The sequence below is a fragment of the Anabrus simplex genome, chromosome 6 (genome assembly GCF_040414725.1).
Source record: "Anabrus simplex isolate iqAnaSimp1 chromosome 6, ASM4041472v1, whole genome shotgun sequence".
Classification (NCBI taxonomy): domain Eukaryota; kingdom Metazoa; phylum Arthropoda; class Insecta; order Orthoptera; family Tettigoniidae; genus Anabrus; species Anabrus simplex.
The window spans coordinates 184,771,676-184,796,295 of NC_090270.1; the positions used below are offsets into that span (position 1 = coordinate 184,771,676).

A 24,620-nucleotide genomic window follows, 5' to 3' on the forward strand; every position below is an offset into this window, starting at 1 on the left:
TACCACGCGAGATATTGAGAAAAGCATTATAGAGACGTGCGGCACTATGTTAAAAAAAATTACTCCATGACAGATATTCATAAAAAGTCCAGTGCACATTAAAAATATGTTAAAGATAGGATCCTTCAGTTGCTGGATAAGGAGATTAGTATATGCTGGCTCCTTTAAGATGTTGTTATCCAACTGAAGAACAACTGAACCAAAGTCACGTCATTTATTTACGATTAAAGTCCAGTGCGTCGTACACCATTAAAAAGTTGGTAGGGATGGAAATCTTTCAGTTGTAGGTCAAGGAATTGAATATATGCTTGCTCCTTAAATGTGCTGCTGTACATTCGAAGAACGACTGGGACGAAGTTACGTCATTTTTCAAGATATTCATAGACGTAAAAACACCTGGTTGCAAGAAAAGCTCTTCTGTTACTTGGAACTTGAAGGAAGGTGATTGTTGCGTGCGAAGGCTTAAGAATCCAGAGATGTGCTACAACATGTTAAAAAAATAGAGATCCATAAAAAAGTCCAGCACGCCGTATAAAAGTAAAAAGTTGTAAAAGTAATCCTTAAATTGCTGGTCATGTAAATCAAAAAAGGTTGGCTTCCAAGCGATGCTGCTGTTCATTCAGAAATCAATTGAAATTGTAGTAACATTGTCTTCACAAGAGGTTTATAAACTTTATATATATATATATATATATATGCGGATGCAAAGTATTATGCTAGAAGAAAGTTCTTCTGTTTCTAAAAACTTGAAGGAAGATGGATATTACGTGAGGAGGATTAACATATATGGAGTTAAATAAAGGTGGACAGAAATTTGCAGTTCAATGCGGACCATACGTTTGACTCTGAGTAAATGACAGCAAGAAAGAAAGAATTAAGTCAGGTGGAAGAAAATACTTTTAAAATATCATATGGGAATTATTTCGTGTTGTATTAAGTTGAAAAGAAAATTGGGGGTAGCTGAGGATCAAATGAAATCTTGAGGTGGTGAAGGGAAAAGAGAACGAAAGGAAAGGAAACAGAAGGCGAAAGGTATGCGCTGCCCAACCGGGCGCACGACGGCGAAACGCTGGCAACCAGGAATGAGTTAGCAGGAAAATTTATAATGTCCAATAACGGACCATTTATATTGGTATTATAAATTTACTCATTCGGAACAAATATTTCATATCCCCTATGGGAATCAAGATCTATATCATCTGATGGCCAAGCAGGCATCAATTTTTGGTAAAGAGACAAAGTCTCTCATAGTGCATTGGCACTGCCAGTGGCTCCGGGTGGCCTGTGCAGTGGCCTCCACGGTATGCGCTGGCCAGCGTCTTGGTAGGTGTGCTAGGTACCAACTGATGAGCCCAACCTGGCACACGAGGGCGAAACGCTGGGAACCCAAGAATGAGTTAGCTGGAAAATTTATAATGTCCAGAAACGGTCCATTCATATTGGTATTATAAATTTACTCATTCAGGACAAATATTTCAGATTCCCTATGGGAGTCAACATCTATATCATCTGATGGCCAAGCAGGCAACAATTTTTGGTAAAGAGACACTCTCATAGTGCATTGGCACTGCTGGCGGCTCCGGGTGGCCTGTGCAGTGGTCTCCACGGTATGCGCTGGCCAGCGTCTTGGTAGGCATGCTAGGTACCAAATGATGAGCCTAACCTGGCACACGAGGGCGAAACTAATTTCATTTTTTGGACATCTAATCAGGACACCAGAGAACAGGATCATCAGGAGAATAATAGAAAAATTATGGAATAGTAAGTGCATCATTAAGAGGATTACAGAAATCAAAGAAGATATATTTCAGATTCCCTATGGGAATCAACATCTATATCATCAAATTATAAGGCATGCGGAGAAGACAACGTTTTCGCAGAAATGTGGAAATATGCCAGTGATACAGTTCGAACATTCTTACACATGGCTCTAACAAAAATCTGGATAACAGAAAAGTTCCCCGAACATTGCACCACAGCCATAATCCACCCAATCCACAAAAAAGGAGATAAAACCAATTCTGATAATTACAGAGGTATCTCTCTCTTAGACTGCACATACAAGATTTTCTCCAGAATCCTATACAGGAGGATCAGAGAGCAACTAGAGGAAGAATTAGGTGAATACCAAGGAGGCTTCAGAACCTGGAGAACCCGAGCAGAACAAATCATCACTTTAAAATTAACCATAGCATGTTACAAGAAGCAAAACAAACCTCCTGCAATAACCTTCATGTACTTCAGAAAAGCTTACAACTGTATCCATAGACCTTCAATGTTGAAAATTTTAAGAAATGTTGGGCTCCATCCAAAATTAATCAAATTGATTGAACTCACCTTAACCAACACTCAATCAAAAGTCAAGTTCAGAGGAGAATTCTCTCAGCCATTCACTGCTTGTCACCACTGCTGTTCAACTGTGCCTTGGAATATATAATGAGGGAATGGTACAAGAGTAACCCAAAGAACATCCGAATTGGAAGACCCAAAGACAACATAGGTTTTGCCGATGACCTTGCTCTCTTGTCCAACAATATTCAGGAAACCAGACAACAAGTTATATCACTACAGGAAATAGCACAGAAAATTGGTCTTGGAATATCTTTTCAAAAGACAGTAATCAGTTTACTGACCCACCACTCATAAACAAAATTGCCATAGAAAACCAAGAAATCAAAAATGTAGATAAATTTAATATATCTGGATGAAATCATAACATATAACCTCAATGAAAAGTCAGCATGGCATAAAGAATAAATAAACTGACCAGAGCACAATATGTCACCAAGAATACCTACAACATAAAGGGCCTATCAATAGCAAAAAAATTAAAACATTACAAAACCGTCACTCAACCAGAAATAACATACGCAAGCGAAACCATCTTCAAAACAACTAACACTGCACAAATAGGCAAAATACTCAAGATAGAGAGAAGAATCATTAGAACGTGCATCAACAAATCATACCAAAAAGATGGACACTGGAGAGTAACTTCTAATGAAACAGTCTACAAGGAAATAGAACCAGTAATGAGCATAATCAGGAAGAAACGCATTTCATTTTTTGGACATCTAATCAGGACACCAGAGAACAGGATCATCAGGAGAATTATAGAAAAATTATGCAATAGTAAGTGCAATATTAAGTGGATTACATAAATCAAAGAAGATATGGATGAACTACAAATTACAGTGGAAGACCTAAGAAACAAAACCAACAAAATCAAGAAACTCACAGACAAACAAACCAGACTGCAAATCAGAATCAACAAATACACAATAGGAAGGGTGATTTCCGATGAAGAAAGAAGGTTAAGATCAGAGAGAATGAAGAAGTACTGGGCTGACAGGAAACTGAAAAATTCTTTGTATAAAGTTGGCTAGAGTGGTCCAATGAAGGCCATAAAATGTAAATAAATAAATAAATAAATAAATAATAATAATATCACAGATATAATAATAGTAGCAAAGTCATCTCCGTACAGGCCATGAAGGCCCTTCGAGCTCTTAGATATGCTATGGATTTATGGTATGACGCTCGAGTTTCTCCCTGCTATAAACAATTATCTAGGCTACAACTATACTCCCTGCCATGTAAGAATATACACTAAGGGTACAACCTTACACTTTCTTACACTTTCTTAATACTAAAGGTAGTGATTTATAGTTGTTTTCTAACTGAAGGGTTTGACTCAGTGTCGCCAGCCATACTATTTAGGGACCCTACTTCCCGATATGTCGTCTTACAGTTACTGTTAGCCTTGCACGTTGGCACTAGATAGTCATGGTTTTATCATGATTTGAAGATTTACGTACTGCCACTGCCATATAAAGAAAATTACTAGCGTTACATTTGTGGATAATAGTAAAGCATATTTTCTTTTTCTGTAGGATTATAAATCTGTTTGGGTAATACCAGGGAAGTAGAATTGTGCCATGTTCAAATAATGCATTTAATAACGAACACAGCATTTTATTAATACGGTCTTATTTTGTCGTTTCGTATGTACAGAATTCAATTAGATTGTATACGAAGCAGGAAAAATCTGCAAGAACTCCTCCGAAAAGGAAAGCAACGTTACCTCCTCTATAAAGATGTTCAATTTGAAATGGAAGGAAATTTCGTTATCAACCTAATCTAACCTTTGGTTTGGTTTGCAGATTTAGCATTTGTGTATTCTTATCAACTTATGGCATATGTACATGTAATATATTTCTTTGTGTATTTTATTACAGTGTGATTTCTCTTCGGTCTGACAATTAATAGCAAATTTCAAGAAGGGAGCTGAATTATTTACACCAGGCAAACACCAAAAAGTACAGTTTTAGTAATGCGTGTATAAAAATAAAGCCAGATATATATATAACATTAAATTAAGTGAGGGCGAGAAAGTGTGTATTTCCTTAATTCCCCATTGAGAATGAAAACCAACTTAATTATGAAGATCTTGATTGATCATTTACTTAGGTAAGGGAACCTCCATTATAGATACTTACACTGTTGGTGGTTATGCCTCGTCATTTCAATATGTAACGAGTCAAGTTGACAACAGTGATGAGCCATCCTCCAGCAATTTTTGTCACCATGGTTCTTTACATCTCCATGATACTCGTTCAGTGACCCTCCCAGTAATACCTGTCCATCAAACCACCACAAACCATCGACCATTCACTGTCACCACCTTGGGATGGTAAGGAAACTTGATTTTTGTAATGAAGCCATATTTTATTGGTTAGGGCTTGAGTTTTAGCAGTATGGAATGGAACTCTATCTCTTTTGACTGGTTTTCAAAAAATTTGAAGCCAAGTTATACGTTTTGCACTGTTTTAAAAAATCTATGTCTTCACCAATTTTAGCTATGTTAATCTTTAGGCCTAATCATTGGTAGGCCATTTCCCTTGCTTGGTTATCTTTAGTATCTTAAGATATGAGTTTCATGATGATCCGTATTGACAATCATAACTATAAAAATTAATATTTGATGTAAATTATATTTACATTAAATACATCATGGGACTAGCTTCGACTTGCTAAGGGTCATCTTCAGCCATTACAACTAAAATTGACAATTCCTGTGGTAGGACTACAAAACACACACAGAATATGTTTAAAATAATCATTTTAACATTTAAATCTATGAACGGAATACTTAAAATAAACACTTCAAAAATCTAGTCTATGAACTATTATGTAAGCATACAGAAATAAAAATATGATCATCTTAGTCCTGGCTAGTAAAATTCTAGTGCAGTTGATAACGGGATCTTGCAGAGTTGTTAACCAACAAAATAAGTTCTCAAAAGAAGGGGTTTACAAACTTAAATGTAATAAATAGGGCTAGGATTCTGATGAATTTGAATTATTTTTTGTAAGAATGACACACACACACACACACACACACACACACACACACACACACACACACACACACACACACTCTCTCTCTCTCTCTCTCTCTCTTCATGAAAGAGTGAGTTCAATGAAGTCCACTAGTTAGGTCTTTTTTTTTTATACATATTTTGCCATTTTTGTGGGATAGGGCATTTTTTGGGAAATGTTAGGTCAATTTGGTTATTTTTTACTGTTTTCAAGAAAGAATGATAATTTTTTTATACTTAGCTATTTTAATTCTCTATTTTACTAAATTTCCATGTTGAATATTTTGTTTGATTTCATACAAGCATAATATATATTTTCCAGGAAACAGATACCCTCTACCCCTATTCCCAAAAGTATGCATATAATAGACTCGCCCATACAAGAAATTACATTCACCTCTCACGTAGGTAGAAGGCTGTTAGTAGCAATGGTCACTGAGTTTGTGGTATTTCTTTGAACGGAAGTGCTGTTCAATTAGACGTCAAGTTACGATATGCCTAAAGTGAGCAAAGTGTGTCTGTTAAACTAAAACAATTTGTTTCGCAGTATGGAGAAAGGGTTTTCACCACTGACTGGACAATACTACAAACTTTGTGATGTGAGAGTGGCCACCGTAAAAAGATTTACAGTCGAACATGTATCGCATGAGAAACACAAACGTGGTCTGCAACGACTTCAGGATGAAGGAAATTACTACAACAGAAGCTTCATGGAGAAACCCATTTATCCTTTTCACCATACTTTGAAGAACTGTGTAGATGTTTCTTTGTGCCAATATCCCATTGAGTAAGTTAAACCATCCTAAACTGCACACGTGCAAATCCATACCGGAAGAAATCAGGAAAAGAGCTGGAAATAAAAAAATATGGGTATCGATGGACGAGACGACAGACCCTTGAGGACGATACGTAGCTAACGTAGTGGTAGTGACACTGGACGAGGATGTTGCTGGGAAACACTTTCTACTCTATTGTGAGCATTTAAAAAAAGTGAACTACTCAACAATCAGCAAAGTTCTTGATAAATCGTTGACACTGTTGTGGCCTGATGGTATTCGGCACGACAATGTGTTGCTCTTGGTAACGGATACAGTTCCCTACATAGTCAAAGCTGCTAATTCGCTCCGGGCTCTAAAATGGTGCATTAACTTGTTCAGCCCATGCATTACACCAAGTCGCAGAAGAGGTTCACAGTCATTTTCCGGAAGTTGACCAATTGATAGGATGTGCGAAAAAGGTATTCTTGAAGGCACCCTCTCGAGTTCAAACTTTCAAGTCAGAAGCTCCAGACATTCCACTTCCTCCTCCTCCCGTTTTGACAAGATGGGGAACCTGGATTGAAGCCAGTATGTATTATAGCGAGAACTTACAAGTGGTGAAACAAATCGTGGATTCATTTGACAGCACTGAAGTCGCATCGATCAAAGCAACGCAAAAACTTACTGCAGATAGTGAAATTGCAGGGAAACTTGCCGACATAAAAGCAAATTTTGGCTTTCTTCCAACTGCCACAACTGCTCTGGAAAAGTCAGAAGTGTCGCTAGTGCAACAGTTACAACTTGTGCTGAAAGTGGTGAATGACTTGGATCGTGCGTGTGGCAAAGTGGGACAAGCTGTGTCTGAGAAGATGAAGGTTTTGAAGAAAAATAAAGAAAAATAAAGGGTAACACACAATGTGTTCAATTGCAAAAATAATTTGTCAGGTGAAACATGTTCTCTTTGTGACGTTGACAACAGTGAATTAAATTCAAGTGACACTGTTTGCTTTGAGTATGCTTCTGTTATGTCGGGTGAGGTAGAAAGGAGCTTTTCTATGTATAAAGAAAGCTTTGTTGGCTGATAACAGACCATTTTTATTTTAAAATCTACACCATGTATTCGTTGTTCATTGCAACTCTCACATTTTTGAATGAACAATTGGGACCTTTATAACTGAGAAATGTCTGTTTTGTAAACATGTATTATTTTCAAAATTCATAACTCAAAAATGTATTACAAAATGTCTTTTTTGCCAATATTAATAGCTTGAATTCATGTTGTAACCACACAAGAATAAAACAATACAGAAATCAAAGAAACTCAAAGGGTTTTTTTTAATTTACGGTCATCTGCATATTTTTAGGTCATAAATCCTTTTTTGGAAGTTTTTTAGGTCATCATAATCCTAGACCTAATAATAAGTGTGAAGCCACATACATCAGACATGCAAAAAAATGTTGACACCCTACTTAGAACATGTTAATGCAAAAAAAATGATATAGCTTTTCTGCCATAGGCCAGCATGTCAGACTTCAACCACGAATTCACATCTATTGGGACAGGATCTGGACATACTAAAAGTAGCTAACAAGGGTACTTCACTTAACATAATTGAAAACCGGTTTATTCACCTAGAGCAATATGCAAACCCTAATTTTAATCTTTAAAAGATCTCCAAGAAACCCAACATCCTATTCGATACAATTATTCCTATTTATAATAAGCACCGAACAAACAAAAATCGAAACCCCAGTTCCAAAGCTAACCTTCCACCACTCCCTTGTCAACCTTCCATTTCCCCACATCCATCTGCCCCGCCGCAATTGACTCCACACCTCCCCTCCCCTTCGGCCACCGCTTCTGCCCCTCTTCCCAACCTACATCCTCACTTCACAAAGGTTTAATGCTGTTTGTGTCTTGGACATGATTACACACATTTGGCAGTGCAACTAGAAGGGGCAAGTCTCACACAATGCTACACACGATTCTTTGAATAACTTTTTAACCTGCGAGGTAATTTCTTTTTTCTCTCTTTTTTCCTTTCAGACTTATCATATCCAACATGATCCCTATCAACAAGTAACTAGCTCCTTATAGAATTTTTAGATCTAAGATTTCCAGTTTTACGAAGTCCCTTTAGCCTGACGTATTTTAAATCACCATTTTACTCAAAAACCAATCAGGTAGAACATCTGTTGAAGACCAAATACTGTGTCGAATTTTATTAGCCAGAACTGAGATCATATTTTTATTTCTGGACGTCTACATAATAGTTCATAGACTTGATTTTTACAGTGTTTATTTTACGTGTAAATGTATGCGTGTCTTTCATAGGATTGATCAATCTTAGATTATTCTTCCTTTTGCCAAGTCTGTTTCTTCGAGCTGAAAGTTACAGAACTGGGAGTGCACAACATCAGTATCTTTATCTATATGTTCCGTTTCACTAGTCAGAATGTTTGGAAACTTATTAATGAAAAATATAAAGCTAGAAAATGACGCCTTACTTATAGCAGAAATATATGCAACTTCTGCATTAATTGAACCGCTGAGAGCCAAAGTGGTCTAAGTCAAGAAATGTCATTTTTTTAGTTATACCACTCAGTGCACTTATAACGCATGAAAATTTGTTGTGAAGAAGTGGTATAACGATAACTCCCATGGGAGACGCTTGAGAGCGCTAGATGCATTCTTCCCATCATGCCAGAGTGGAACGCATTTACAGGAATAGTGGTATAAATCAAGCGTCACGGCCACGTGGTTGTGTTCTGTGTTCATTATTGTTGTTATTTACGTTCTAAAATCAAAAAGTCTTTGTAACTGTGCTAGTATCGGTATTGTTTTCTTTATTTAGATTTTTAATATTCAGGTGTTATTAAAGAAATAATAGTCTTTATAAGGGAAATTCACTCAAAGTTCATGCTATCAGGACACTCCTTTCTTGCAAACGATCGGGATTTCAGAGTTATCGAGAGAAAATCAATAACTGCTCAAATTTTCACTCCTGATGTTTGGTGTAATACCATTCAAAAGGCAAGGAGAAAACAACCCTTCGCCGTTTATAGAATGGCTCTGAATGACTTTGTCTCAACAAAAGACATAGAGAAAAGTGTAACATTTAGAAAGACGAACACGCAAAATGAAAAGTTCAGTTGGCTTCATGTTTGATGGCTTCGTTTTCAGAAAGACTCTCCTTATCTCATTCTGTACAAGGAATCTCTCGCTGAAGGAATCTCTTTCAAAACTTTGGACATTACTCCTTCACATCGTGTTCGTGGCCGTCCTCGTTTGTCTGGTGTTCAACTCATCCCTCTCAACAATGCTGTGTGACCTGTCACCGAGGCTAAGAAGAGAGACATGATGACCCTTCTCCCATACATCCCTCCGGTACACCACACTTTCTTCAATCAAGTGATACTGTGAATTCGGCTGTGAAGTATGGTCCTGATTATGTCAACCAATTACAAGATGAATATGACGTAGATTGTGAAATTGAGTAAACTGACATCTTCCATTATAAAGTCTGTTTACATTTCAGCATGATAACTTAATTTTCAGAAAGTTTTACATTTGGGCAAAACAATTTATTTATAATTCATGAGTGTCCGTATTGCTGAACTATTAGACCAGATTGTGTAGCTAGCATTTAACAACAGAGCAATTATTTTAACTCAATCTGTGAGAGAAAAAGTTGTCATGGAAGCCGTACGAGCAGTTTCACATCTACTGTACAACATTATGTATCGTTAAGAATTATTTTATAAATACATTGCCATATTAGAGGTTAAAACACAGCCTATACATTTTCCTTTTAGTCAACTTGGCCAAATATTTATCAGAAGAGTGGTACAACTCTTGATTTGTACCACTTTACCTTTCACTATGAGTAAATTGCTGACAGGAAAAGTGGTACTCCAAATTTTAGGAACGATAAAAAGCAATTTAAGGAACAAGTAACTAAAATGTCTTTATCAAATATAATTTTAATAAATCGTCTGCATATTTCATCAAATGAATCATGAATTCTTGCAAGCCCGAATTTTCATAGAACGAAACGCAAAACCTTTAATTTCTCAGAATGGGAAAAAATTGACTTAGACCACTTTGGCTCTTGCGGCTCAATTAAAACTCATCTTTGAACAGAAATGTGTACTGTGTAATCACATGATGAAGAGAAACACTTTCTAACAGACTTAAAGAATATGCACTTTTCCTCAGACTTCAAAGTGTTCACCAAAACAAATGCAGAGTTCCCTATCATCAGATCATCCTTTTAATTTGCTGGAGTATGATAATCTACATCAAGGAGAGAGGAGTGGCTTTTAATAACGTGTGGTTTCACAAACCTTGCCATCACATTCTTCAATAGTTCCTCCAAAACTGACTTCAATAAGTCGATGTGTGGCATCCACTGAAGAGCTACATTTGGATTCTCAAAATTATCCATAAAACTTGAGAAAGGGCAAAAAGATTTATATAAATTTGATGAAAGGAACATGAACAGTTGTTCTTCACGTGAAAAATCAAGGCTCTTAGTGTCATCAGTAGTTTCATTTTTTTTGGGGTGAAACTGACGACTGGGTTTTCTTTTTAACTGAGGAGTATGGTGAAATGTTATGACAATGCTTCACATTTTCAGACAAACAAGACACATCTGCATTTAGACTGTGTCTAGGAATTCTGTAAGTCTTCAAAGTTCCCATCTGAGAATCCTTATTCACAATTTCGCCCTGAATAAAGTAACCAAAGGGTCCCACTGCAGAAAAATTCTCTACCTAAACACCTTCTTAGTGATAACCATCGAGCAGGCACATGCTTCAGAATTTTCCTGATCTCTGTGTTTTGTACAGTCTGAAATTCTCTGAACTTTTCTTTCCTCTTTGCACTCTTTTCCAGATGATAAAATATATCAATTATAGACATGATACTGTATAGGCTTTTGGGCTTATGCCGTGTCAAAAAAATAAGGTGAAATTCTTTACGTTTCGCACAGAATTGTGCTCTGCGTCATCAGAAGAAAATCTCAACTGTCCACGAGAAAGGCTTCTTAAGCAATTTTCTTGACGCGGCATAAACCCAAAATCCTATACAGTATCATGTCTATAAGTACAGGCCTTGAAAGCATCAACGGCAATACTGTATATCAATTATACTTTCATCTACATTTACAGGCAAGCACGACACACCCTAATCTGCAGTAAGATTAATTAGTTGACAAGAGCAACCAACAATTATTATGTTACCATTTTCCCGCTTCAAACATCCTGCCAAACCATTCTTTAATCCTACCATTACTGGACTAATATCAGCACCAAGAGCTAGGCAGTTTTTTAATGGAATGCAGAATTCCTGAAAAGTTGAGAGCAAAACATTGGCAATGTTAGCTCCAGTAGCATCCACTTTTAATTTAGATACATAGACAATTTATTTTTTTTGCTAGCGGATTTACGTCGCACCGACACAGATAGGTCTTATGGCGACAATGGGATAGGAAAGACCTAGGAGTTGGAAGGAAGCGGCCGTGGCCTTAATTAAGGTACAGCCCCAGCATTTGCCTGGTGTGAAAATGGGAAACCACGGAAAACCATCTTCAGGGCTGCCGATAGTGGGATTCGAACCTACTATCTCCCGGATGCAAGCTCACAGCCGCGCGCCTCTACGCGCACGGCCAACTCGCCCGGTGAGTAGACAACTCTGAATTTCATGGAGTTCAGGCCTAAAAAAAATGTTACAACAATCAAGTCGCTTTTATTGCTACCATCAGTAACAACAGAAAATACATTCACCTGCAAATGTGATACAATTTTCACCCTTTCTTCCATGCACATTTCTGTAATGATAGCCGCTGTGTTTGTTTTAGCACACCCTTATGGTTTAACAATTTGCGAAATAAAGGCCCCACCCCCACGTGCTCAGCACAATTTCCAGGCTGGTTATGTTTTATGATAAATGACGTAAATAAAACCTCGGAATTCGTCACAGGATTTACATCTTAGTTTTTATATGAAAAGTTCAGTTTCTGGTTTCTTTCTACACACTGGACACTCTCCTTCTGTCTTTTCGTTTGCACATGTTTAAGTATATCACACTTTCCACCATGCGCAACTGAAAAATCACACTTACATATTGTACAGAATGTGAACGTTGGTCCCTTCCTGGAGTCACTGAAACACGGAAACTCTTCCCTATAAGATCTTTTAAACACTGCATCATATTTCTTTTTTGACATTTTGGCCAAAACAAATATTAAGGCATACAAGCAAGAAGCACTACTGCGCGACGTAACACGAGAACTTATGCAGGTCCTGCCCCGGGTAGATGTCTACTTCTGAGGTTAGGTTACTCGCTTGCGACTTCCACTTCCTATTATTAAACTATTTGAGTATTTTACTGTATTATAGACCAAAAGGAGGAGCACTTGGCTGGCCACCATGCCCCGTACTGCCATTCAGTTGCGATTATTAGAACTACTATCGACCAGCCATACTCAGCCATAAATCGTTATAATGGGGAAATGTGTGGGAGTTTAAAATAATACTAAAATTACTGAAACTGCTCTGAAAATCGGGGGGATCAGTCCCGACGATCGGGAGATCGGGAAGAACGATGAAAAATCTGGAGTCTCAAGCTTCAATCGGGAGAGTTGGCACATCTGGACAAGGGCAAGGTTCAGGGTAGAACCAATTAAAGAAGCTAGCCAAAAGCAGACAACATTTACACATCACCACACTCAACATTGGGACTCTTACTGGATGCAGCCACGAAAGCACAGCGATGCTGAAAGAACGGAAGGTGGCCATTGCATGTATGCAAGAAACATGTTGGAAAGGCAAGGAATCTCATGACATCGGAGATGGCTGTAAACTGATATACTATGGTACATCCAACAGGAATGGTACTGCCTTCATCGTTTGCACCAACCTGAGAAACCAAGTTGCTGAAGCACTATGACCACCTTATGTCAATTACAATCGACACTGCATCCTCTCAACTTCGTGCCTTCTCTGTATATGCGCAACAATCTGGCTCTGACGACCCAGAAAGGAACAATTTTGACAGGAGCCACAAGATTATGTTTCAGTGTGTCCTTAAGATGAGTTTTCACGTCTCTGTAGTGAGCTTAATGGGCAGTTGGTCACACCAAGGATGGTTACAGCTGCCATGTTGATAATGGCTACGGTATCTGAAATGATGACGGAACTCAAATTTAGTTACCGGTAACACATTTTTCAAAAATCGTATCAACCACTTCAAAATTGACTTTAATCCTTGCTTGACGCCGTGATCTACGACTAATATCAGATGTGAAGGTCATACCATCCAACTGTGAAGCCCCTCAACACAAGCTGCTCACAGCGGACTTAAGGATCTCTACACATCGCAGAGGTGGAGGGGTAAATTCACCCAAGAAGATCAAATGATGGAAGCTTAAAGACGATAACAAAACCCTAGCAGGCAGCATACATTTTCTCCCGTCGATCTGAATGCAATGAACAAGTGGAAAACTTACTTCAAATATGTCACGTAACTGCCACAGCAACCTTGGGTATAACAAAACCTAGTTCCCACCATACTGACAAGCAAATGTGCATCAAAAGAAGGCATATAGAAACTGGATTTGCTGAAGCTAGGCGCAGTCAATGTATTGACCTGTATATAGCACTGGACTCAAAGGAAGGAGAGAAAAACCCCTGAAGATGGTTTTCTGTAGTTCCTCTTTTCACACCAAGCAAGGGCTGGGGCTGTACCTTAATTAAGGCCATGGCCACTTCCTTCCCACTCTTAGCCCTTTCCTCTCCCATTGTTGCCGTAAGACTTGTCTGTGTTGGTGCGACGTAAAGGAACTTGTAAACAAACGGGGGGGGAGGGGCCACAGCAAAACATATTTAAGACTGCCGACGGTGAAGCTCGAGCCTATTATCTCCTGAATGCAAGTTAATAGCTACGTGACCTGAACCACACAACCTCAATGCCATAGTGACTCTGGCTCTGTTCCCAGTGATTGGGATACAAGCATCACCGTGTCTATCTTTAAGCAATGCAAATTACCATCCAATTCCCCTCCTGTCGCACACAACAAAGATTTTTGAGAGAATCCTTTATCGACAACTACACAATATTATCAGCATTAGTACCAACCAACGCAGCTTCGCCAAGGGTGCTGGAACAACCGATGGAATCTTTGCTGCCAGAATGTTCATTGAAAAGCACCAACAGGAACAACAGCTACTACATACTGCCTTCCTTGGTCTTGAAAAGGCTTTCAAGTGTGTTCCACATTGTGTAATCTGATATAGTCTACACTTTGTGACCATGGTGTACCAGAAACACTTATCAAATGGAGCAAGATGTTATACACAAACACAAGTCATGTATGTTGTTCTGTCGGCATCTTGGAGAGCTTCCCATTAATTTAATCATTATTATTGTGATCACAATTCAATACGGATCAAAACCATGAAGTTTATATCCTATGACGAGGAAAGTTGGTATTTACCAAGGCTCCGCACTGTCCCCATTGCTCTTTGACTTCATCATAGACACAATGGCACAGGGCCTGCAAAGGAGTGTGCCTTGGACTCTCTTATATGTCACACTTGTTGACACTACCAGAACAGGACTGCAGAATCAAGTTGTAGATTGGAACAGCCATCTCTCACAATACGGTCCTAGAATGAACAAAAAAGAAGACCGAATACCTGGAAACCATCCCAAACAACAGCTCCTTCCAAGTTGATGGAGAGATTGTAACAAAGACCATAAGCTTCAGGTATCTACGATCTCACCTACAGGCTGAAGGTGGGATGGGTAATGAAGTGCAAAGTAGGATAAAGACAACATGGATGAGATGGAGGGAAGTTGCAGGTTCTGCAACAGAAGAATGCCACTGCATCTTAAGCTCAAAATATACAGCATGGTGATATGTCCTATTGCATTATACAGTGTTGAATGTCGACCAGCTGACAGAGTTATGGAACGCCCAGTACACAACATGGAAATGCATATACTCTGTTGGTCGACGAGCATCATACTCCTGCTCATGTCAAAAATGATAGCGTTCACCAAAAAATGGGCATAGCACCCATCACCGAGAAGGCGCGGAAAAAACTGTTGCAAGGGTATGGTCACGTCCTGCATGCTGCACCTGGAACAGTTGTTAATTACACCCACTCCTTTGACATTAATGGGCAATGTCCAAGTGGATGTCGAAAAACAGTAAATGTTGATATGAAGACTGACTCTCAACTTAAGAACACACGATGTCCAAGATAGTGCAAAAATGGTGAGCCAATGATTACAACAGCGGACCCTGCACAGCAGGAAAATGCTAGGAAGAAGAATAGTTGATATATTGTGAATTTATTGCCTTCTTCATTTCTGCAATTATGGTGTTCACAACAGAGGAGAAGGTGTTTATCGTGGAACATTATTTCTGGTCATATGGAGTGCGGTGTCAGAATCAGCAGAGTTTGCTTTACATTAGAGAACAGTATGAGAAGTGACTTAACCTTAAATGGGTATGACATCTTTAGGCGTTTCTGTGCTGGACTTCTACGGTGAGTACAATGGTATAAATCATTTAAAGTTAAAAACTTCATCCTGGGTCCGTATTGAACTGAGAATAACAAAAAGCAATATAAATTGCAAAAGGTCCACCTTTTCAAAACAAAATAATTATGTTGTTCAGTTTGAATTACAACATTTTAATTCGGTTACTCGGCACCGGTTTTGACGTTGTTAGACGTCATCAGCCGAACTTAGACTAGGCCAAATATACAAGAAATATTCACAATATAAAATACATATTTACACTTAAAAGATCAATAATTAGATAAAATACAAGAAATGATTGTGCTTGAAGGTCAACCATTAAATCAATCGCAAAATTTATTGTGTATTTATCTTGAGAATGAAGGCATATGACGTTGCCAAGGAATCTTTTCTTTTGTTGCTAGAGGCTTTACATCGCACCAACACAGATGGCTTTACATCGCACCAACACAGATAGGTCTTATGGCGACAATGGGATAGGAAAGTGCTAGGAGTTGGAAGGAAGCGGCCATGGCCTTAAGGTACAGCCCCAGCATTTGTCTGGCATGAAAATGGGAAACCACGGAAAACCATCTTCAGGACTCCCGACAGTGGGATTCGAACCCACTATCTCCCCAATGCAAGCCCACAGCTTCGCGCTCCTAACCACTGGGCCAACTCGCCCGGTCCATGGAATCTATAGTATTAGTTGATGTGTTTACCACAAGAACACGTTACGTTGTTTTGTAGAGCAGTTACAGCTTCCTATAATGTATTTGTTTCGGCGCCTTGAACAAAGCTCTCGCGCAGCCATTTATGTCGCGAAGTATGGCCTCCAAACATAAAGCACATAGGCTTGAATGTACGGCTATTTCAACAGTTTTAGAAGCTAAGAGTGATGATGAGGTATTTTCTTCACCAGATGATGATGAGTCGATACATACTGAAAAAGAGGACATGAAACTGATCCTGAAGTGAAATGGTTCCAGGCAAACGAAGTTATGCAGATGGCGTTGAGAATGTAACTCAACCAGCTCAGTTCATTGCAAATTATTCCCTAAGACCAAGGTTTGCTTTAACTGGGGGGTAAATATGATAAATACAGACTTTAGTGGCGCACATAGTGTCACAGAATAAACTTGTATGTAAACCAATTTCTAGCCGCTAACCCTAACCTAAACCCCCGATCCTGAGCGAGAAGCTGCCAGGCGCAAATGCTGTTGAAATGAAACTCTCCTTGAACTTCTCCTTCAACAGGTTGTTGTTCACAAAACGTTTAAGTATAGCTACTCCCTATTTCTCTAAAATTATGCCTGAGAAAAGATTCCACCTGCCTTTAAAATTCCTCCACTTTGCAGATAATTCCAAGTTTGATCCTCAGATTCACAATAGGAAACTGTACAAAATACAGCCAATCCTCAACCATCACCTAACCAAATTTTCCTCCATCAATACTCCTGAACAAAATGTTTGTGTTGATGAATCCCTTCTCCTCTGGAGAGGACGGCCAAGCTGGGTACAGTTCATACCCTTAAAATGCAGCAGATATGGCATTAAACTCTATAAATTGTGTGAGTGTAGTTCTGGATATTTTTGGAAATTTACTGTGTATACTGGTAAGGACACTGTGTATGGTCAGAAACATCCAGGAGAGTGTACAACTGCAAGAAAAGTTCTTCAGTTACTAGACAAGGGATATTGTTTGTACCTTGATAGCTGGTATACTAGCCCAACATTGGTAAATAAGCTTTGTGAAAGGAAATGAAATGACATATGGCTTTTAGTGCCGGGAGTGCCCGAGTACATGTCCGGCTCGCCAGGTCCAGGTCTTTTGATTTGACGCCAGTAGGCGACCTGCGCGTCGTGATGAAATGATGATGAAGATGACACATACACCCAGCCCCCGTGCCATTGAAATTAACCAATGATGGTTAAAATTCGCGACACTGCCGGGAATCAAACCCGGGACCCCTGTGACCATAAGCCAGCATGCTAACCATTTAGCCATGGAGCCAGACTTTGTGAAAGGAGAAATGAAGGGACCATCAGGACAAAGAGAAAGGAGTTTCCAGACTTCGTGAAGAAGGCAAAATTACAAAAGGGCGAAAGAGTTTCAGGCTATCGAAAGAAACAGATGATCATGAAGCAGAAAGGTAAGCGTGATGTCATTCTTGTAAGCACTTTCTAAGATAATTCTATGGAGAAGATAAACTTGAGAAAGGGAGTTACTGAGAAACCAATGTTAGCCCTTGACTATAATAAGAATATGGGAGGAGTGGATAAGAATGACAGTGAACTCCACAGCTATAAAAGTGCTCGTGAACGTCTCCAGAAGTATTATTAAAAGATGCTCTGATACTTGATGGATATAGTTTGCCTAAATGCCTAAGTCGTCTACAAGAAACAAGGCAGGAAACTTCAGAGACTCTATTTGCAATTAACACTTTGCGAGTTTCCACGTATATTACAAAGATAACAAAAACAAAATCCATAATCATCTAAATTCATAACAATGTAAATGTTAGTAATGCATTATTGAAGAATAATAATCATTACATTAAAAACTGTGTACACATTCATTCAGGAAATATTTACATATCATAAAGCGGGGGGGAAAAAGTACCCAGGCCAGATTACACATATGGAGAATGTAGTACCGAGTCAATAAGGAGGCACCAAATAACACATTGACAATTTTCATCATTCAGGATCAGTCTTAAGTCAATGAAAGGGACAACAGGGCCTCCAAAAACAGCCACTACAAACGAGAATGACAGACAACTTCTCCAACAGGTGTTAACAGTCCCCAAAGCATAGTCTATGACGAACATTGCTGAAACTCTGCTGAAGTGATAGGGGTATGTTCAGCAGATGTAAAGGTAGTCTACAGAGACCATTGTGCGGAATTTGCACTATTTCCACCATGCCAGAAATTTACCCCTACAACTGCAAAGGATACACTACGAATGGAGCTACAGCCAGCACTGTGGAGGCATCACTTACCCTACTTCTGTACCCTTCCTGCCCCCCAGATGACTACATATTACAAGAGAATATAACAATTTTTTGTGTCCTAACAGCAACCTCATTTCATCAATATCTTCAATAATCTTCAGGAACGGTATGAACAATGTGTTGGACGTGATGGTACACATTTTGAACACATACCGTACCAACACAATTAAATCATATTTCAGTGTTGTTCGTTTTGCTGAATATGGTACATGGTGTGTGTAATATGTTTGGCATGTGCTTCTGGAATTCAAAGACGCAAAAAAAAATAACAGAAGATAAAAACAAATTTCCTTTGTTGCCCTTCAAAATTATCACCTCTACCTACAACACATTTGGCATGTTAATACAGCTTCTATAAACTGTCAATCATCCTCTTTAAGGATCGTAGAGCGGCTGTCATGATCTTGGATGGTTGCGACGTCCACACAATTTGCACGTTTTATGACCATTTTCAGAGGGGGGGGGGGGGGAAACAGAAAGTAATTTGCAGAAGCCATTCCATCAATATCCCCTTCGACTGTGGATCGAACTGATAGCACAAGGTCTCATCTATCGTGACGACAGTTCGTTGAAAGGATAGATCCCAATCGTATACCGTAATGAAATGTCCATCCGTTCTGCTTCCATTTACCAATATCATCGAGGACAATGGTGCAAATCGTATTCTTACTAATGCTCATGTGTACGCCATCAATCGCCAAGTCTGTTGCTGATCTTGTGACAGCATGTCACTCACCCGACCATATCTGGGGTAGTACTTATCGACGGCCAATCCAAATGGGGCTTATCCTCAGTCGTTTCATTCACTTCCCTTCGCCAAAGCATTTGAACTACTCAAACATATTTTCTGCTCAAGGCTTCCCCACTATGCACTTACACTAATGTTTCGTGCAAATCCGTCGCCATTTTCCCCAATTTGTAGCAGAAATTTATGTTCATGCATTGCTCCCTTGTGCTCTCACACTAACTACGTTCTACTGGCCATAAAAGGCTTACCCTGCCAGTCACATATACTCCATGCTATGTGGTGCTTCTCACCATGTCTCTGAAAAGCCTTGTGAATGCGCATGCACCTCCACCATGTTGATATTCACTAGACTTTTCAGACACACTGTATTTAGTTTGCTCCCATTCACAGTTACACAACCCCCCTTTCCGGTTCCTGCAGTTCACACTGGCATCATCTTACTGCCTGTCTCATGTGAGTTAGTTTCACCAGGCATGTCGAAGAAAACAAGTATTTCATTACCATTTCCAAATACTCCCATGCTGTAGGCACCGTGCAGATAGATTGAAACACTACTACTAGCGCTACATAGTGGCCCGTTCTGAAACTAGAGGTGAGGCGTACTGTGAGAGTCTCAGTACAACATGTGTGACATTTGAACAAGTTGCGGGTTTAAAACGATTCAATTCGGGGATCTAAGTGAATCATTATGCAATAAAGGTAGAAACCTTGTTGTCAGTGGCCACGCGAACGGCGTTGAAGAGTTAATTTTGAATGGTTTCGGATACATCACAACAAAAGTCACCCTACAAACGTCTGTCACTTTGCCGCCTTATGTCGTGAAACTCGAGGTAGGCAAGGTGTAGTTAGGTAACAATATATAAAGTTTATTTAGTAAGGATTACTCAATGCATGTTTGCTAAGTTGTACGCATTTTTATTTTGTGTTCGGGTTGACCAGAATCGTAATGTCTCTACCAACGAATATTCCCGTCCTGCCGGCACCAGAGGAACTTGCAAACAGGTAGCTGGGGTAGTGTATTATATAAATAATGAAAGTGTTGTCTCCAAAACAGACCGTCCTCAACAATGAGGAACACCGAGCCCAAAATCAATGTCAACAGAAGAATACAGAAAAGGCAAACGAGTAGAACTGTTCGGTGAAATGAAATGGCGTATGGCTTTTGGTGCCGGGAGTGTCCGAGGACATGTTCGGCTCGCCTGGTGCAGGTCTTTTGATTTGGCGCCCGTAGGCGACCTGCGCGTCGTGATGGGGATGAAATGATGATGAAGACAACACATACACCCAGCCCCCGTGCCAGCGAAATTAACCAATGATGGTTAAAATTCGCGACACTGCCTGGAATCGAACCTGGGACCCCTGTGACCAAAGGCCAGCACGCTAACCCCAGTTAGCCATGGAGCCGGACAACTATTCGGTAAACAGATTTTGGAGACATCTCTTCCCCTCTTCGAATTAACTGAGGATATTTTCAAACACATCCACTGCAGTCTTCGTACAATGCTTCGAGCAGAAGAAAGTACTGAAATCGAACAATCGTGCAGGGCCGTAGTCACCTCATTCATACGGTAGACAGGATAATGAATGATGTGGAGAGAGAAGAATGTGAGGAAACTGTGACACAGCTATTAGGCCTACATTTACAAGTCTCTAACGACATGCGCTTGCCAGACAAATACACCTTTCGCACTGCGAGTGATGAAATGTTTTTTACCAGCAAAGTGCAGGTGATACAGATCATATAATTAAAATCTCCCTGGACACTCTATCTCAATCAGGAAGCCTCGATGATTTCAAGAAAGATGAATATCTGCTAGCACGAAAGCACATCAGATCAAAACTACGTGACATAATTTTGATACTTTAGCTCTCACTTTTGTAACTGAATCTCCAATTGGGGGAGCTGCTTTGAACAATCTTTTTTACGGAAGTGAAATGGAAAGTGAAGCAACAGAATGCTACAGAAGTTCATTTGGTGTTTGTGTTATCTGATGTGGGTTAATAATCCGCAAGAAACAACCTTGGATTTGTGGATCTCCAGATGGCATAGTTCTCAAAGGAAAAGTAGCCGACAGAGTGTTAGAAATTAATTGCCCATCAACCAGTAAAGATAAACCAATAGTAGATGAGTCAGGAAATGTGCGAGTACGTTATCATCACTTTGACGAGCAAAATAACATACAGTTAAAGACAAGTCATATGTATTACACACAAATACAAATACTGATGTACGTAACTGGCTTGGGGAAATGTGATCTACATGTATATAGCAAAGCACAACAGTTGACAATACATTATTTATCAGGACAATAAGTATGTCGAGGAATGTCTCACCAAACTTACAAAGTTCTATTTCAATAATTACTTGCCAAAAATTAGCGGTATTCCTAATAATAATAATAATAATTATTATGTATTCGTCAATTCCTGCTTGTTGAACGTTGAAAAGATCAAAATGTAAACAAAGAACATATAAAACAAACTGATGGTAGAACAATTCTCAAACTATTCTTTAATTACTGGAGGTTGCAAATTCGTTAACACGCAACACATATGCACAATGTCATCCACATGTGAAAAAAGTTCTGTTGGCAATTTCTGTAATATATTGTATATTTTGATTCTCTGAATACACCTTTCTACGTGAGTTCTAACACTCGCAATATTGTAAGTACTCTCAACTTCCTCAGCTGTTAATCTCCCATCATGTAAGAACGGTGGTGTCACTACTACGACACCGCGGCCAGATAAGTTAGTTCTGATGCCAGTAAATCCTTTATCAGCCATGACCTCATCGCCAGGTTGAAGGAAAGTTAATAAACCACTGTCAGTTGTATGCATGAGTCGCTAGCTCTTCCACCGTAACATTTAGATTTAAAGGCAATCATACCACTAGGCGTGATTGCAATTAAAACTTTTGCCGTGTAGCAACCTTGTACTGACCTCCCGAAGGTATCACCACCTTGACGAAGGCAAAATATATTTTGCCGGGTGTTTATTGGAGGCTTGCGTGGTCAAATGATCCTTAGAGCTATGCCGGCGGGAGCATCTGCTCCTGGTAAGGCCACCCAAGCTGGACAGGTCTAAGGTGATGATCCAGACTAAGAGTGATACCCTGGTCCTCCAGGTTGGGGGTTGAGCGTACGGTTAACTCCCCTACCTCGTAAAAAAACCAACTGTTACGGATACCTTAAGAATGAATAATGCAGGACTGGAAAACTTGGTGACGAACCGGCGAGAAAAACGGCTAAAGAGAAGGAAAAATGATATTATATTAGCAACGTGGAATGTTAAGACATTGAAGAGACCTGGCAAGTTAAAAGTATTAAGGAATGAAATGGATAAGTATGGAGTGAAAATAGCAGCTCTACAGGAACTAAGATGGAAAGGGCAAGGGATGATGATGTCTGGACAACATATTTTGATGTACAGTGGAGAAAAAGCAGGCAGTAATGGCACAGGATTCCTCATACATAAGTCAGTAAAGCAAAGCGTGATCAACTTTACTCCAATCAATGATAGGATGTGCTCTGTGAGAATTAGGGCAAAATTCTTCAACGTAACTGTGTTTTGTGTGTACGCCCCTACTGAGGAGGCAGAAGATGAGAAGAAAGATGCATTTTATACCAAATTGGAGGAAGAAATTAATAAAGTTCAAAGGCATGATGTGAAAATTATCCTTGGAGATTTAAATGCAAAAATTGGAAGAGAAGAAGTGTACAAACACTTAGTAGGGGAAGAAAGCCTGCATGAAGTAAGTAATGATAACGGATTGAGATTGATTGATTTTGTGAGTGGAAAGCAGATGATAATTAAAAGTACTTGGCATCCTAGGAAAAACATTCACAAGGAGACCTGGATTTCACCAGATGGTGTGACAAGAAATCAAATAGACCATGTTATCATAGACAGGCGACATGCATCAGATATTATGGATGTTAGAAGCTGCAGAGGTGCTGATGCAGATACAGACCACTATCTTGTTAGAGTCAAGTACAGACAAAAAATAGATTTGGCAAGAACGGAAAAAGTAACAAGAAAGGCAAAGCACAATATTGAAGGACTAAAAAATGAGGAATTGCAAGAGAAATACAAAAAGAAAATAGCTGAATCTTTGGCAATAAAAAGGGAATTATGGGAGAAAGGAGAAGTGGAAGATAAATGGGAGATACTGAAAACAACTATCAGTGAAGTTGCAGATAGTACCCTGGGAAAGAAGAAATTGGTAAAGAGAGCAGAATGGTTTGATGAGGAATGTTCAACACTAATCCAAGAGAGGAATGATGCTAGGAACAGAATGCTTCAAAGGAGAACAAGACAAACAGTAGAAGAGTATAGAGAGAAACGAAGAAGAGCAGATAAGATATGTAGATATAAGAAAAGAGCTTTTGAAAGAAAGAGAATCGAAGAACTGGATGAAATGAAGGATAGAAACGAGGTACGAAAGTTCTATGAAAGAACAAAAGACATTAAGAGAGGGTTTCAACCAAGAGCTGTTTTCTTCAAGGATAAAGATGGAAACCTTCTGGGTGATAAAAGCAAAGTGCTTGGAAGATGGCAGGAGTATTTTTACGAGTTACTCAATGGAAATAATGAAGATGATAGAGAGGAGGAAAATATAAATGTTGATGGGGAAGAAAGAGAATTGGAAGAGGAATCAGTAAAAGAGCCAGACTTAGAAGAGGTCAAAGCTGCAATTAATGCATTAAAGAATAATAGAGCCCCAGGTGAAGATGGAATGGAGTCAGAGCTGTTGAGATATGGGGGAGAGGGAATAGAAAAGGCTGTTTATGAATTGATTAAGGAGGTTTGGACAAAGGAGGAAATACCCAAGGATTGGACATTGGGTATAATTTACCCATTACATAAAAAGGGAGATAAGGCAGTATGTGGAAATTATCGAGGGATCACCTTGCTGGATGGAACGTACAAGGTTTTTGGTAAGGTACTAGCCTTAAGATTGGAATTATGGATGGAAAGAATATTAGGGGATTACCAAGCAGGTTTTAGAAAACATCGCTCTACTCTGGATCAGATATTTATATTACGACAAGTGCTAGAGAAATTTTATGAATATGACAAACAGCTACATCAGCTGTATGTTGATTTTAAACAGGCATATGACAGTCTAGATAGGGGTAGAATTTACAAGATTATGAAAGAATTTGGAATCCCAAGGAAATTGA

At 39.1% G+C, this 24,620-nt stretch overlaps 1 protein-coding gene across 4 annotated transcripts in view; it reads right to left on the reverse strand.

The window, feature by feature from the left end:
* LOC136876276 (uncharacterized protein CG5098) overlaps window positions 1–24,620 on the reverse strand; it is a 577,938-nt gene that overhangs the window by 180,875 nt on the left and 372,443 nt on the right. Inside the window, exon 1 of one of the 4 annotated variants that reach the window (XM_067150090.2) lies at window positions 14,638–14,718. The exons of the other annotated variants lie outside the window; for them this stretch is intronic. Coding sequence (XP_067006191.2) covers window positions 14,638–14,659 — 22 coding nt within the window. The 5' untranslated portion in view covers window positions 14,660–14,718. Of the gene's footprint in view, window positions 1–14,637; window positions 14,719–24,620 lie in introns of those variants that run through there. 4 annotated transcript variants of the gene reach the window in all.